Source organism: Corvus cornix, chromosome 2, assembly GCF_000738735.6.
Source record: "Corvus cornix cornix isolate S_Up_H32 chromosome 2, ASM73873v5, whole genome shotgun sequence".
In the NCBI taxonomy this organism is placed as follows: Eukaryota; Metazoa; Chordata; class Aves; order Passeriformes; family Corvidae; genus Corvus; species Corvus cornix.
Genome location: NC_046333.1, coordinates 22,073,303 through 22,090,402, shown reverse-complemented (window position 1 = coordinate 22,090,402; position 17,100 = coordinate 22,073,303). Strand labels below are relative to the sequence as shown.

General features: G+C 42.3%; 1 protein-coding gene across 6 annotated transcripts in view; it reads right to left on the bottom strand.

Annotated features, from left to right (window-relative positions):
• The window catches only part of PDE1C (phosphodiesterase 1C), a 342,008-nt gene that overhangs the window by 210,828 nt on the left and 114,080 nt on the right, over positions 1-17,100 (bottom strand). The window contains exon 2 of one of the 6 annotated variants that reach the window (XM_019285563.3): positions 1,063-1,089. The exons of the other annotated variants lie outside the window; for them this stretch is intronic. Within the exon in view, the coding sequence (XP_019141108.1) occupies positions 1,063-1,089 (27 nt within the window). The remainder of the gene's footprint in view (positions 1-1,062; positions 1,090-17,100) is intronic. 6 annotated transcript variants of the gene reach the window in all.

Here is a 17,100-nt window from a genome sequence, read left to right as displayed (position 1 = left end):
ATGCATTGACAATGCAAGCAGTCCAAGGGACTCACAAATACACACAAACACAGTGCAACCATTCATGCTGGAAACAATCTTCTTGCAGCAGCTGAAGACCTGAGGCCAGAGAAATGTTCATAATTAATTAAAAATCATGGCAGCAGCAAGGGAAGTGGGGAGAAAAGTACAGCTGCAAACAAACCTACAGTGTCAGCCCCACATTTAGAAAAAAAACCTGGGAGCATATTTACCTTCTACTTGTTCTTGTGTCTCACATTATCCAATGCCATTTCACACAGATCAGCACAGAAATCTCCAAATCAGTATTTTTCACTAAACTCTCATAGCTTAAACCCACCCTGTCTGTGACTCAAGCCACCACACTTCAGTTTCTTGTGGCTGTGACACACAAGCACACACATAATCTGTCCTCTCATTGCTGCATTAGAGCCATAATCTTCAGCAAAGGGTGATAGCAAACAGGAATGGTGCCTATGATGCCTTAGCCAATCAAATCATCACATTGGCTTATCTGCCAGCATGCTCAAGGGTTCCAAAGCAAGAAAATTAATCTGTCAAAGACCTCCATTGAGCCTGCCTCCTGCAAGGAAGAAGTAAGATAACTACATCTGGAGGCTGTAATATGGACTCTTAATCAACAGAATTCACATCTTCCTTCAGTCTACTGCAATGGCACAGATTATTAGTAACTCTACAAGCCCACAATTCATTTTGTTATTACAGTATAAGCAAGCAATACAAGTTAGAACCAGCAGATCATGCAGAAGAAACAGTGTGATGTTTATTAGGATTTCACCTTCAATGAAAAATATTTCTGTCCTTACTCAGAAAGAACTACCACTAACATCATAGGGGAGGACTACCATTAGCAGCAAAGGAGATTGGGAGCCGCAGCAGATGGTCCTTCAAAGGGGGAAACAATCAGTAGAACAGCATTTCCCTGGGAAAAAAAGAAAAAAACTACCAACCTGGTAACAGGAAAATCCACTTTCAAACCCCCTAACAAAAAGAGAGAGATGACTCACAAATACCTTCCAGTCCTCCGTGATTTACTCTTACCTCTGTGATGTTTTCTTATATTTTCTCCTGCAGGAAAAGAACAAAATACAACTGAGATGAGAAGGCTTCACAGGCGAGGAGGAAAAAAGGAGAGGATCAGAAATCAGGAGCAATTCAGTGAAGTCACTTCTGTCATAAGATTGTCCCAAACTTGATGGAGCCTTTCCCTTCTACTAACCTCAGTGGTGGTTGCCACTAAATTCAGGAGAAAAAATCGTGTTTGTTTCTATGCACGTACTGCCCTTTCTTGTGAGAAAGGGTTGCTGCAACTAGGAAAAAAAAAAATTTATTCTAAATGAATAAGTGTCAGAAAACTACCTGTACTTACTAGTTGCAATTTTCATGTCTCTCATCCAACAGATCAGTAAGATAAGATCTGTGAAGAAGATCCCACTCACATGGAGTGATGAAATGTGTCCAACCATATTGTCTGTGGTCACTCAGTAGAAAACCCCAGTGGTTTTAGAACAGTCTCTCTCTAAAAAGAAACTCTAGATCCTAGCAAGTTCTCTACTCCAACAAATTCCACATACCACACCACAGAGCTTCACTTAGTTGCACCTGTCTTGAGACCTTACAAACCTTACCCCAGGACTAGGAATGGTGAGTCAAGATTATGAAGAGTTAAACTTTAGCTAGAAGTTAGAAGCAACTTGTACTGATTGAACCAAAAGATAAGTTAACGGAAAGTTAAAAATTTAGTTAAGAAGTATAGTGCTATTCACTGTTATGTACCTATCTGAAACTTGGCTTATAGTAAATAAACTGTCATAAGGACAAAAAAAGCTAATAGAATGATAACTATCACCTAGATTGCATAATTAAATACAGGCAGGGGGTATGGACCGTCTCCAGAAGGCTTGCCAAGGCTTGCCCACAATAAAAGGTAGAAAGTTCATGGTAATGAAAAAATCCCTGACTTCATCTTTCAAGACCACTGACTCAAATCAAGACCACCGACCCAAATCAAGAAAAAAACTGTGCATGCGCAAAGGACTAGTAACCTCATTTTAATAGAAAGCAGAAATGGAAGGTGCTAAAATATGTATATAATTAATATGTAACACTTTGTAAAATAAATAAAAGGCAAATAACCGTGTAAGCGGCTGGCACGTCTCTAGGAGGCAACTCCCGTGCCACCCGCTGGCATAATAAACATACCACTTTCTAACTTGAATTAGTTAAAAAGTTTTTGTCTGTAAATACCGGGTTTTTTAACAATTCAATGGCAAGGGTAGATAAGCATACAGGACCTCTTCTCCACCCCAATACTTACACCACATTAGTTACAGCAAAGGCTGTAAACCTCTTACTCTTCTTACCATGGTGCATTTTGTCTTCAACAGCAGGCAATGACACAGGCTGCCAATGCACAGAGTAAGGCAATACACAAAAAGGCAATACATGCCTTTCTGCATAGCTATCTATGTGGCTATACAGTTACCTGCAGGGGTGTATCAGCATTGTATGTTGTTTGTGAGCTGCTGTTTCTGCAGCTGTTTCCAAAGGCTTTGCACAGAGGCTGGCAAAACAGGGCATTGATTTACTTTAACTCAGCTCTGCTTTTATGTTTTAAAGTAAAATTAATGATCTTTAAACTTCACAAGCCGTGACTGAAACAAGTTTCAATGTGGACTGTGATGAGGTATGCCCTGTTACTTAGCAATACACTAAGAAACATTCCCAACATTTTCAATGTGTAGGTAATAGTGTTAAAATAGGTGTACAGCTATTAGCATCAAGTTTGCTTTTCCTTCTCTGATACTACTGTACATGGAAAATTGTGGCTAGGGTGGGCCTAGAAAACCCAAACAAGGAATAATTTTCCTTATAAATAAGAAACACGGCATAAAGGAATGTAGTGCCATTTTCTAGTTAAAAAGAGCCATGAATAATGTCCCCTGACTGTAAAATGTTTCATCCAACAAATATCTTTACAAATTGTACTCGTGGTTGTACCCACTTCTATATTCTGACCATGTTGGAATCATAAAAATACTAAATAGCTGTAAATGAAAAAATATTTCATTTACAATTTACTGTGTGAAGAATTACTTATTTAAACTTGAAATGATGCAAAGGAATAAAAGAGCAAATATTCATAGCATTATGAAGTTTATAGCTTACTGACATTAAGAATGTTGACACATAAAAGCAGGAACAACTGGACAAATCTTACTCTATGAAAATCTTTCATTTTCATTTCAGAAGGGTGAAAAGTAGAACTTTTGTTTTGAAGACTGTGCATTAGGAAGTTTATATTCTGACAAATACAGAACTTCATTATGTTTTCTGGCAAAAAAACCTGCTGAAAATACCCTACCTGACTGGCCATTCCGATCCACACTAATTAAAAGACTATATTCCCAAGAAATCCAAATTTGTTTAAGTTTTCAAATGAAATTATTTGCAAGTTAATTCTTTCCCCTGAGAGGCTCTTATGGTTTATTCCAACACTGCCAGAACTATTTTTCCCTTCATTGGGTAGTGACTTTCATGTAATATTATAAAATGTTTCTCTTTCAGCCATTTGAGCAAAGATACAATTCATTAACTCCAGTCTTAGGGTGTTCTTTACATTTGATTAATAACATGACTTTTCTGATGAGTTACACCTTTAATGTTCCTTTCATTCAAGAATATTTTTAATACATTAGAAAGCTGTACTATCACTGATGACAGTACTAGGTAAAAAAGAATTTGCCTAAGTCATAGAAATTTTAAAAAACATATATACAGTTTTTTATTGTTGTTGTTTCCACACCTGCAGTCCAGTCAGTTAAGGTTTACATGTACCAAGTTAGTGACTGCATTTCCAAGCACTGAATTTGCATTTTACACTTGAAGACAATATAACTAGAGGAATCCTTGTTTATAGATTCAATATCACTACTGTATGCACATACTTTAAAAGGAACACCATTAGCAAATTCTGATATCCAGGAAAAAAGTTCTGTATGCTTGAACTTTCAGCATTTCAAAAACAAGGTCTAACACTGCTACTCACCAACATTACAAAATGATGGTGTTGATAACATATAACTGTTTGTAAATATAGTATTCAGTTTGCTTTTGGAAACACAGTGTCAACATCTATCTTACTTATGGTTACAAACCACCACTTAGACATGACTACTATTAAATGAGACCATTGGAAACAAAGGAATTAGAAAGTACTTCTTTAACACCACAGCCATCATCAGAGACTGGCTTAAATCAGCAACCATGTGTGCATTAACAAGAGGAAACTAGAGGGGGATGGATTTAGGTTTGCTTGGGTTTGTGGGGTTTTTGTTTGTATTTTTTTGGGGTTATTTTGTTATTTTTGAGGGGTTTTGTATTAAAAAAAAAATATGTGGGACAAGATATCTTGATTTATGTCCCCAGGATGAACCTATGAAGAGAGGAACTAGCTACAAAATTGCTTTTAGCAGATGCTCTAGGATAAACCTGGAAACAAGCACCCTTCCAGTCAAGCTCAAGGGACTTCTGATTTTTTGAAGAAACCCAAGCTATACCTCCTTCCCAGGAGAGAAAGAATGAGAGATTTAAAGGAGGTAATGTTACAGCTTCCCACATCTGTGGGCTATCCTGTGCTCATGCCTGAGAAGAGGTTTGTTGGTATTACCAAACCTGTGTAAGTTTCTTTTCTCACTGCACACATCATGCTCGGACTGCCACATCCACTCAGTTCCTGCTACCTGCTGTGGAATGTATTATTCAGAGGTTTGTATTTAGCTTACACTAAAAATAATTAATTAGAACAAAGTAGATTTCTTTTCATGCTGAAGAGAATTAGCAGGTGACTCACACTGGGTAGGCCCTATACAACCAGTGTAAACTAAAAATAACTTCACTGAACTTAATGCAGTTACATGTGCACAAGTGTAACACGAAGTAAGTGAATCCTAGTACAAGATAGCTGCTAGAGCCTAATTTAAAAAAAAAAAAAAACCAGTAAGACATTTAAAAATAGATATTTTGTAATTGAAGTGGTGGGTAAGATGAAATTTTTTAACTCAAAAACCATAAAGTTAACAAGAATGTTGAGCCAACTATTTCAGTATCTCCTCTTCTGAGGATGAATCCTTCTTGTAGCCAGAGAAATAAGACAGTATACTGGCCCAAAATAAAATTAGGACAGATTTTTGGAGGTAATTAATCATCAAGAAGATGTAGCTAACTACAGCTGTATGGCCACTCAATTCCCATTGAAATAAATAGACATATAAAATTTTTCTTTGTGCTTTGATGCCCTTCAACTTCTTCAAGGTTGTCTGTTCTCAGGGTTATGTTTCTACTTTTGCCATTTAATTCCAGTGCACCCTCAGCCAAATTGCTTTTTCCTGTACTTTCTCTTCAGAACTTTCCCATTTGTTAGCTCTTCAGGGTTGTGGTTTTAGCTATACAGGGTTTTGCACAACAATTCATGACTTGAGCCCAAGTAACAATACATTTGAGTTTTTGCAAAAAAGCTCCTGGCCTTCCTCTGCACTTAGGAACCTGGAAATGAAGAGAATACAATAGGAACACACAAAATCTGTGCCTGCATTTGGTAGTAATGTTCTCAGACCTTAGTCTTCTGAGAGAGTTGAGTGAGTTAATACAACTGAGTAGGTACAGAGAAGTGAGGACAGAAGGGTTGGGGCAATTCAGTAACTCTATCAGCTGACCTGGTTTTGCCCCATAATCATACAACTCCATAATATCAACTACCTATGTGAATTGCTATTTCACTCCTACACAGCCTCTGAAAAATTACCTAAACACTTAATATTTTTTTTACTCATAATAGTGGTTTGGTTAATATGGTGTTATTCCACATTCATTTCACAGGGTTTGGTCTTAATGGCATCTTTTCAAAAGATGGATAAAACTGTGGGTGCTGCAGAAGTAATAGGAGGATCTTTGCCTAGTTTCATCCTTGAAAATCTATACTAAAATTTGAAAGTTAATGAGAATCTCATGCTCTGCTCACACTCTGCTAGAGATTGGGGGCTATATCTGCCCTTGGCAAAATCTCTGCAGGCTTCTATGTTCAGTGCAGTGATCAGAGGTAGGCCACCAGCTGGTGGATGTGTGATTGATGGCCTAAGGTACCCACATTAGAATGCAGATGACCCTTTTCAATAACTTGATACTTCCCAGCTCAGGAATGACAAGTGCCAGAAGAATGTCCTTAGCCTGCTGAGATGGTGGAATAGCTCAATTTTAAGGCTGAAGCTCACAATCAGCCCTCAGAGTGGCTTCATCTAATGTGTTTTGTTTTGCTTGGCCATTGCAACGGGTTCAAAGTGTACACAGAGTTGGTCAAAGCAGTTTAACAAGCCAGGTAGATCTTCTGAAGTCCCTAAAACTCAGTGGCCTGTGCTCTCTTTGTACCAACAGCTGAGAGTGCGTAAGCCTAGATCTAGCACAACATGTATTTTCAGGCTGGATCTGTGCTTCTTAGTGAAAAAGAGGGCAACAACTTTTTAGGGGACCAAGAGACTAGCAAAAAATGAATCTGCTGCAGTGGTTTAAAAAGTTATTGCCGGCAGCTGCCTTGTATGCGATGCCCTGCCAACAGGTCTGCACCCTCACAGCCCGGCTGGCAGACACGAGGACGCCTCTGGGCATCAGTTGCTTCAGTGCAAAGTTCAACCTTTTGGCTTCAACTGCCAACAATGGTGACTTTTAGCAAAGATGCCAGGTTTTGTACTGCCGAATCTGAGGTATACTCCTTAGTGCTCACTCTGCAGTGGAACCAGAGAGGAAAAACAACCAGTACATTAACTTCTTCAGCTGATGCAGCAAGCTTCATCAGAGCTTGCCTGCCATACCCTTAGTGTTGTCACTGACACCGATTAGAGAAAAGGGAGTGTTCCTCCTGCCTGAAAAGGATCATTTTGCAAAAGCTACTTCTTCAGAGGAACCACAGTTGTTTAGGAAAACATTTATGTCTCAGTTTTGGAGACAAAACTTCAGGAGGAAATGCTCCGGAATGAGTGTCTCCTCTGAAGGGAAAAGGGCCTCCCCTTTTCCTCCACCAATAAGACAAGTGGGTCACAGCTAGTGAAAGTGGAAAAAACAAACTGTTTATTAGCACACAAACAAAACAGGGTAGAACGGGGGGGGGCGGGGGGGGGGACAAAACACAACCTCAAAATACAACAAATTCCCGGAGAGGGAACAGACACGTGGGCTCAGACCAGACGGGGCCACCCCGCGGGCCTGCCGGGGCCACCCGCAGGCTCCCCGGACCGGCGAGGAGGGAAGGGAGGCATTGAGGCAAGGAGAAGGAAAGGGGAAAAAAGCACAAGAAAAACCAACAGAACCTTTCTCCGGAACACAAAAGAAACCCAAAAAGCAGCACAGCGCTCCCGGCGCACTCCCTCCCGAGCCCTGCCAAGCCCCACAGCCCCCGAGCCGTTGGGCTGAGCCATTGAACCGACCCGCACCCCGCGTCCCACGGCGCCACCCCCCGGGTCCATCTTAAAGGCACGGCATCCTTGGGCATTGAGCAGACAGTTAAGGAATAAAGCGGCTTCATAACATCACCCCAGGACAAGTTGCCACAAGCGAATACTTGAAATTAGTTGTTCATAGGCTCAAGGAGAAAGAAGGACTTTTCCTCCTATATTTAAAAAGCTTTATAATTAGCATGTGTAAGATATGAGGGGGGAGCTTAGTCATCTGTTAACAAAAGCACACAATAATGTCCTTTAATATTGGAGTCCTACTACATCCATAGCTCACACAAGCTAGGACTATTAATCTCTGCTTCCCTGCAGGGCTCCTATGACGAGCTCATTCGGAAACAGAGAAAAAAGCCACCTTACTGGAGTGAAATATCCATCTCATAACATGCACATTCTCTCAGGTTCTTTTCCTTTCTTTCCTGTCAGAGCTGGGCTTCTGATACTAAAACTGGTTTTAACACTACTGAAATCCTATTTTGTACTTTAGCAAACAAATAGTGATGTAAACAATGAAATCTGGCAAAAGTGAAAAATGTCTGTCTACAAGTCAAATCTGGAAGATTTTTTCTGCTCCTTTTTTACCCACTGGTATGATTTTTCTGACTGATATCCCTCCACTACCTTTTTCTGTAAGAGCCAACCACAATCCATATTTACTGCTTTTGTCCCCAAGCCCTTCCAACTCATGGGTCAAGATATCCCATGATTTTCTCTTGGTGACCATGTCTAGACAGAAGGATTTAAGAGCATTTCCCAGCTTGCAAGCTCAGGTGCCATCTCTGGTCATATTGCAGGGGTGTAACAGTTTGTACTGGGGGTAGGCACCATCCCTCTGTGCATCACTCCAAAGGAGATGTGGCTGTAGGCTCAGATCGAGTTGACTGACAGGATCACTTATATTGAAAATCTTCTCTCCCAGCAGCTCAATATTCTCAATCATGTAGTGATGATTATTACCAAATAATCATAATCACCACAGGATTAGTGATGCATTTATGTTACATTACCAAAGTCTATATTAATAACCAAATATAAATCAACTCACAAAACCCCAATCTCACAGCACAGTCTACAGCATCTGCCAAAGCACAAGATCCCATGGGAGCCCTGACCAGAACTCAGAAATATGCTGAGATGACTAGACTATACTGATGGTATAATGCCATCAGTTCCTGACGGGTTTTTAATTCTTTAATTTAAACAGAATGACCCCCTTTCTTGCTTTACTCACATTCCAGTCAATAATAACCAAAAAAAAGTAACTTGTTTTTTCTTTCACGTGGGCTTTTTACCAGAATACCGTGCTAAGTTAAAAACAATACAATCTCAGAGACTATTTACAGCAGAGGAGAAGAAATAGTAAGAAGTGGGTGAGGAAAGAAGGCAAGATTTCAGCTGATACTTGAAGTTTGATGGAGGGTTTATGTGGAATTTTTAACAAACAAGGGAAATCATTTTAAATTGGGCCCTGAACTACATGGGGACATCCTGAAATCATGACAGGATGAGGCAGTCACTTGTGTCATTTGAAGCAGATTAGAAAAGCCTGTGTGCTCTGAAGTATGGGTATGCATGGTGGAGGTACACAAAGAAAAGAAGCATTCACAACCTGAAACTGGTAGAATAATTTCAGTAGAAATGGAAACAAGACAGTTGAGAAACACAACAGGTCACAATTAGTAAACAATGTATTTAAATAATTCAAAGCCAGAAAATATACTCCGATTTTGACCAAGAAAAATACTATTTTAATAAACTTTAGTTCATCTGGCTGACCATTGGATTTCACCAGTCTTAACTACTGAGTTTTCTTAAGAACAACAAAAAAGAAACTTACAGCTGCATCTCCAAAAATTATTTCAGTCATCAGGACATGATCAATTGACATCTCTTGTGATTCCTCTGCTTAGCTGTGACCTTTTGCCATTGTAGGGCTCTTACCTGTGGCATAGAAACCAGTTTCCTACTTGCTCATTTCATGTCTAATACATGTACTGAGTAGATGTTAATCTGTGGAGATGCAGCTAGAAAGCAGAAGTGAGAGCACTGCTAAACTCATGTCAGAAGTAGACACGCTAACGCTGCTAGGCTGCAAACCGTGGCAGGCAGTAAGGCCTATAATGAAACAGTCAGCATAAAAGGCATGCTTGGTATGTACCTGTGATAGTTAGTGCTAGCTTCTAGTTTTGCAATGTTATTAAGAAACATAGATATGGTTGTTATAGTGATTGCTGCTTATATAACTGCTTATATAACTGAAAGGTATAAAACCTCAACCCTGTATCAATAAAATCGGCTTATTGCATCCAAGCAATCTGCCCCGTCTCTTTCATCGCCGACTGTCTCGCGACCGTATCGCGACATTAATCATAGCTGGAAAGGCAAAGAATTAAATTTTTCTTACAAAATAGCCTCTGTGATCACAGTCAGTAAGGAATTTCTTCTGCAGTACAAGCTCAAGATAGCTGAAATCCCTTTTTTACCCATTTAGTACAGAGAGAACCTAGAGGTATTACAAATAGGTGTTATGGATATGATCTGAGTGGACTGAGGTTAACGATGTTATTATACTATATGCTCTCTTGAGAGCTGATGACCTTTAATTGCACTCAAGTCCAAATTCCTTCATTTTTCACACAGAGTGCTGGACACCAATTCCCTAGTAAAGCAGGATTCAAGAATGGAGATGGGGAAAGAAGAAGGGGGAAAGGAGACTGGTAAGAAGGGAGTTGCTCTTGAGATCTGATCCTGCAGATAATAAGGATACAACTGACTTGAACTATTTGGCACTACAAACTCAACCCATGGACTGATCTTATCTCCCAAGGCTAGTGTAAAAGCAACCCCCTACTGACCTTGGGCAGGACCATATACAATTATAATATTTTTATTGAAGCGGTAGTGTGAGAGCTGTATTAGTTAAAGGTACTTTATTTTCTGCTGACATAAAAATGATTTATAATCAACTGACATAATTTTGTTTAGCTTCATTTCAACAAAGGACAGTCATGGCTTGCTGAAACTTTAATAAATACCACCAGCTATCAGAAGAAGAAACTTAACTTCAGTGTATTTTGCCATGGCACAGTATGTGTATGTTGGGGCTTTAGGAGCTCTCTGTTGCAGTGGGGATACTGCAACACGCATATATCAAACCAGGAGTCCCGTGGAAAGGAAATATATATGGACAGACAGATTCTTGATAGCTGTTTCAGAGATGTTTATTTCTCCAGCTGCATGGCCGGAGCTCTGCTCAGGAACTGTTCCAGTCACGGGCCCAAGGGTCCTTTCTGCCCGCGCAGGGAACACAAACCAACCAGTGGGAACGAGGCTGAGCAGGGGCAGGGAAGCCCGTGTCTGTGCCCTCAGGGCCCCTCTGCCAGGGCTACACGGCAGGGGAGGGACCCCAACACCTCACCCGTTTTATTTTAATAAAAGGAGAATGAAAACAACTGGATAAACATAACAAGAACAGTTTCAAGACAAAACAAGCCACCCTCCTGAGTCTTTAAATGTCCAATCAGATTCTGTGGAACATCTTAGGGCTGACAGAAGGGAGACAGAACTCTGAGCATGCTTTCTGGGGAAACTGAGGCAGGAGAGGGTTTAACTTCTTCCCTTCCCTTTTTCATCCCCCACTCGGCATTGGAAAGGGATTTTTGGGGAAACAATTGGCAAAAGCATGGTTTTGTGAGGGAAACCATGGGTGAAAAAACGGATTGGGAATACACTGGGGGTAATAGGACATAGGGTAAAAGGGAAAGGTGGGATTAGGAAAGGGAGACTGTAGGGGGGACTTACAATGGAGATATTGTCTAACATGACTACGATTTTTTGCATATATACTGCCTTTTACAGGAACACCATCAGGCCCAGTGACCTGCGACGCTTGTAACCCTTTTCTACCTCGTATAATTTTGAATTCCACGACTTCTCCATCTGCCAAGCTTGGGATGCATTTTTCAGGGTTATTCTTTTTAATAGCAGTTCTATGCACGAATATGTCTTGCTGGTTGTCACACCTTGTTATAAAACCATAATTTTGCTTAACATTATACCATTTTACTATCCCTAAGGTCTTAGTTACTATGATCTTTTCCTTTTTTCCGAGTGGCTGCTGTTTTCTGTCTCGCTGCGTCTTTGCTCTCTCCTTCGGTCGCTCCCGTGTTGGAATTGTCGGGGCTGCTCGTGCCTGCGCGCTCTTCCCGGGGTCGCGTTCGGGGCTGCGCGGGCCGGGCCGGGCCGCGCCGCTCAGTTCTCCGCGCGCCGCCTCCTCTGGTCGCAGCTTCGCTGCCGATGCCGGGCGCTGCAACCCACGTCTCGGCCGGGCCCCCGAGCGATGACCCCCCCGCTCTCCGCTCCAGCGCGCATCTCGGCTGGGCGCGGCTCCGCTCCACCGCCATTGCCGCCCGCCGCCGCCCACGCGCCGCCCCTCTCGGTCGGGCGTTCCCGGGCTCACTCCACCACACACTGTGCTGGGCCGTGCGGGCACCGCCGGGTCCCGCCGCGCCTCGCTCCGCCGCCGACACTGTGGCTCGCGTGGCTCTGCCCGCACGCGGGAACTGCCTCGCTGCTGCTCACAGAGCACTCGGTGCACGTGGCCTGGGCCGCACGGTCCCTGCACCAGGCTTCCCTTCGCCAGGACACAGCTGACATTGCTCAACAGTCTCGGTAACTAAATAATATTCACGAAAATATTCTTCCATCGGCATATATTTTGACTCCAATATTAACTGTGTCCAAACGGTTTTCCAAAAGCCCTTGGTAAGAATTAAATCCCAAGAAACATAGAAAAAGTTCTTAAACAACCATGCCAGGAAGTGTTTCAGTTCTTTTTGAGCTTGAATCAAGCTAAAATTTACAAATCGTTGTTCAAGGAATCATTTTAAGTTTAAGATAAATGTCCATATGCGGCTCTGAGAGCCAAGAGTCTTCCCACCGTTCCTCCATAGTTTAGATACGGAATAGCAAAGCAAAACCAAGAAGAGGAATCCAAAGTTTCCAGGGTTTACTCACAGAAATCAGTCGCTTAGGGATCGGGGATCGTTCTGCTCTCAATTCTCCACCATTTGTTGCAGTGGGGATACTGCAACACGCATATATCAAACCAGGAGTCCCGTGGAAAGGAAATATATATGGACAGACAGATTCTTGATAGCTGTTTCAGAGATGTTTATTTCTCCAGCCGCATGGCCGGAGCTCTGCTCAGGAACTGTTCCAGTCACGGGCCCAAGGGTCCTTCTGCCCGCGCAGGGAACACAAACCAACCAATGGGAACGAGGCTGAGCAGGGGCAGAGAATCCCCGTGTCTGTGCCCTCAGGGCCCCTCTCCCAGGGCTCCATGGCAGGGGAGGGACCCCAACAGCTCTCCTGGCTTTTTTTTTCCTGTTAAAGGAATTTTGCCCATACATGTTGCCAGGGGGACAAATGGCTGGGTACTTCAGAAAAACAAAAGAGCTGGCTGCTTTTTTTGTTTCACCTGGGTGTGTGGGCAGTTCGGTCTCCTGTCTCCTGCGTTCGGACAGAGAGGGAGTTTGTTTTCTTTGGCTGCTTTTCCTTTCTGCTGGAGAAGCCCCGGGATCCCAAGCCCGCCTTCCCTGCCCCGCTGGGAGCCAGGCTGTGGCCGCCCTGCCCGCCGTTGCTTTGAGCCTTCGCTGCGTTGTGGCCGTGCTCGTCCTGCCTGCCCGCCCAGACCTCTGGGGGGGTTCCCCGTTTGGATACATTGTGTCTACCACCCGGGATTTGTGCTCGTCCCTGCCGCTCCAGCCTGCCGTTCCAGCCTGCTGCTCCCAAGGGTCCGGCCGGACACCGGGATCGGCTGCCCAGGGGTTGATGAAGCTTCTTTGTCCCATCCCTTCCCGGGATCCCAGGGCATCAGTGCCACGTGCTCTCCGAGCTTCGCTCCGGAGCGCCCCCTGCAGCCGCGGGGGAACCATCGCACCTGCCCTGCTCACCGGGAGCCGCCAGCGCCCTGCCGGCTGCGAGTGGAACTGCACCCGAGGGGAAAGGGCCTGACAGCCAGAAGGCTGGGACTGGGTTTGTGATTGTTTGCTGTTACTGCCATAGTTATTGTTGTTTGTTTGACTGGTTATACACATACAGATATGTAATAGTAAAGAACTGTTATTCCTATTTCCCACATCTTTGCCTGAAAGCCCCTTGATTTCAAAATTATAATAGCTCGGAGAGAAGGGGGTTGCATCTGCCATTCCAGGGGAGGCTTCTGCCTTCCTTAGCAGACACCTGCCTTTCAAACCAAGACAGTATACTGAAAGAGGAGAAAAAGCAACATAGGAAAGGTTTACTTAATTGATCTGTATTGAATACTGTATGCTTAGGATGGTTTTGAGCAAGACAGTCTGAGATACAAGGATCTGCAAGGAGCAGAGGAAAACTGCAGGGACAACTTAATGCGTCAGGTGTATTACCAAAGTTTTCAGTACCCCAGCTCAGAAGGGTGAATTCAAATTCACTAGTGAAATGGCCTTGTATTGGAAAACAGACTTGACTGGGCTTTTAATAAATTGGCTTTTTAACTACAAAAGAAGTCAGCAAATCTTGTTCTAAAAATGTCTAAAAATATGATTTCACTCATGTAGATTTTGTACATAGCCCATACAACTACTGAAATCTTGAAGTTCTTCTTCTATATTTACTCAGTTTTCCATCACTTCTCATGCAAAAGACCAAACAAAACAACCAAAACCATAAGAAAACCAAACCACAACAACAGCAAAAAGCTCCTGCTATTGTACTTGCTCTGGATTCAGCTGAAGAAAAATATGAAGTAAAAAGGAAAATTAGTTTGCTTCTGAAAATCTAACACTTTGAAAGAATGTGTTCTACTGCTCATTCTGCTTTTTCACAATACACAACAAGCTAATTCTCTTGTACTTTGTACAAATCACATTCTCAAGAGAAGCATGGGCTCTTAAAAATCCAGTTACAGGAAAGTACATTTCAGGAAAATAAAGTCCTAAGGTATAAAAAGAATATAGAGCAGTTCTCAGTATTCATCCTTAAAAAAAGACAAAAGTAAAACCATTATAGTATATGGCTTTCACATACTTATTATTTGAAAAATAGATATATTTTTAGCCTGAGTTCTGCTATCTAGCTGGCCACTACAAATGACTTATGGAACATTTAGCTCTGACATTAGTAAAGGTGATGACCTGCAAAGTACAGGATAGTTGGTACTTCATCATGCTTCTTCTGTAGTCTCTCCCACTGGAAGACAATGTGGCACTTAGTGTACCATGGGATCAGAGGGGCCAATAGGGAAGAATTCCTCCTGTCGCTGTTTGGAGCATAAATGTGCTTCACAGTGTGTTTACACAGCAACAACTGACGTCAACAAGTGGGATGCCCCTTCCTTGCTAGTACAATGTCTCAGAAAAAGGAGATACACAGTCTTTACTAGGCATTCTTTAGCTATATCCTGTTCATTTCACTAAGAACAAAGCAATGAAAATGAATCAACAAGGAGTGTACTGGGAGTAAGACAAAGTAGAACTTTGCAGAGCACATATATGGGCAATATTGATGTATCATGATGGATCATGAAGTACGTAATACTGTTTAGCAGGAATTCCACTCTCCCAGTGGCAAAAAGCTGTTAGACCCTGAAAGAAACAAGCATGTACAGGTTAAAAACTTATTTTAATCATTGCTACCAGGTAAAAGTAACATATTCAGATTCTGTAGGAGCCAGACAGCTGTCCAGCTTTTTTCATGCAGGATGGGTCTGTGATGTTATAGCATGCACGAAAATTGGTCAGGGAGAATCATTCTGCAGACTCTGGGTGAAATATGAAGACAGGAAACATGGGCTGGAATTATATCAGGCTAGACGAGCTGTGTGCGTGAAGTCACTAAACAAATTTGCATCTAGCCCTAAGCTCAAGTAAATCTAGTTGTTGCTATTTTTAGATCTAAATGTTGCTTGTTACTGTTTCCCCCTCCAATCATCCTCCCCCCAAATACAACCTACCCCTCTGTCTGCTAACAGACAGCTGGTGTGACGCAGAATTTTAAATCTCATGGGTGTGTGCCAGATCCTTTCCTGACTCTGGGTTACAATCTGATATACCTGGATTACTGTTGAGCAAGCCTAAACACTGGGAGAAAAAATTTCTACACAAAGATACAGTATTCCCTTTCCAAAAGAAGGTTCACTTCCCCATCCTCACCTCCAAACTTTCCCCTCCTTCAGCACCATGGTAGATTTTGAAAATTATTCAAGCCTTTTAGCCACACTACTTTGTGCAGCAACTCAGGACTGCTGTTGTCCTGATAGTGCTTCCTCACTAGCAGGGCAGATATTAAATGTCACTCTTAGGAAAATGCAACTTTTAAACTTTGCATGGAGAGCCAATGCTCTTTTTCTAAGCTTCCTAGAACTCTGCATGTCTTCAGGAGCAGAGACATTACAGAGGAGACGAATGCGAATGATGATGGGTTTCTAGGATAGCTAGTGAAAACGTGTTTGCAGAGAAGTGGCTACTACCTTCACAGAGGCTCCTACCTTCAAGACTGCTGGTTGCAGCAGGGTTCATCATTTTTGTAGGATGCCTGCTGCTCTGTTCACACCACTTCCATATCACTACAACATTATTTTCTGCAGAGAGTAAAGAAGGTTGCCCATCTTTTTTCCTCCCCTCCGTAGGCATGAATGACACAGATGTGATAGTACATGGCTGGCTCCACTGAATTAGACATGAGGGTAAAGGGAAGGAAGTGAGGAAAGCGAGAGAGAGAGGTGGCAGTACTGCTACCTGCAAGCTCAAAAACACTGTCCTGTGGTCTCAGCATGGGAATATTTTGCCACACAGGAGGAAATTTTGGGAGAGAGAACTGGGTTGGGCAGGTGAATAGATGGGAACAGGTGCTGAGCATGTACACAGAGAATGAAAGAGGAAGTGCAAGATTTTTTTTCTTAAGACCCTACTCCATCCTGATATCAGCTGTCTCACAAGTATCTAGATGGCACAGAAACCATGGGGGAAGGAGTGGGATATGTCTTCAGAAGCCTCAGATATAAAGATTTAAATAAGTAAGTCCTGTCCTTTCTGTATACCAGCTGCTATGGCTGAGACAGTAAATCTAGCTCTTAGAAGTTTGGCTGCTTTAAGGGAGGAGTCAAGTTCCCTGCCTCTGGCCCAGAAGAGGAGCAGATCTGACTTCATAAAGTAAATAGGTTATTCAAACTGAAATTTGACATTTCATAGAATGTGAGGCTACGTGGGACCATTATGATAATCTACTCCAAGTTATTCAGCAAATTTACTTAACTCAGGAATTTCACTCTTCTCCATTTGCAGAATATTTTCACTGCAGTAGAGCTAATTAGGAACAAGTCTTTTAGAGATCACTGAGCATTTATGCAAAACCCTTTCTCAGAAAAGCACTTTAAAGACACTCTTTGTACAGTATGAGTTACTTCTACACATCCAGTCAAACTGAATCCAAATCTGTAGGCTCTCTGCACTTGTAACACCAGTGCAATGAGAGAAAGGAAAAATAACTGCCCCGACAGTGTTAATGGGAACACATGGGAGGAAGAATTTTGACAGGT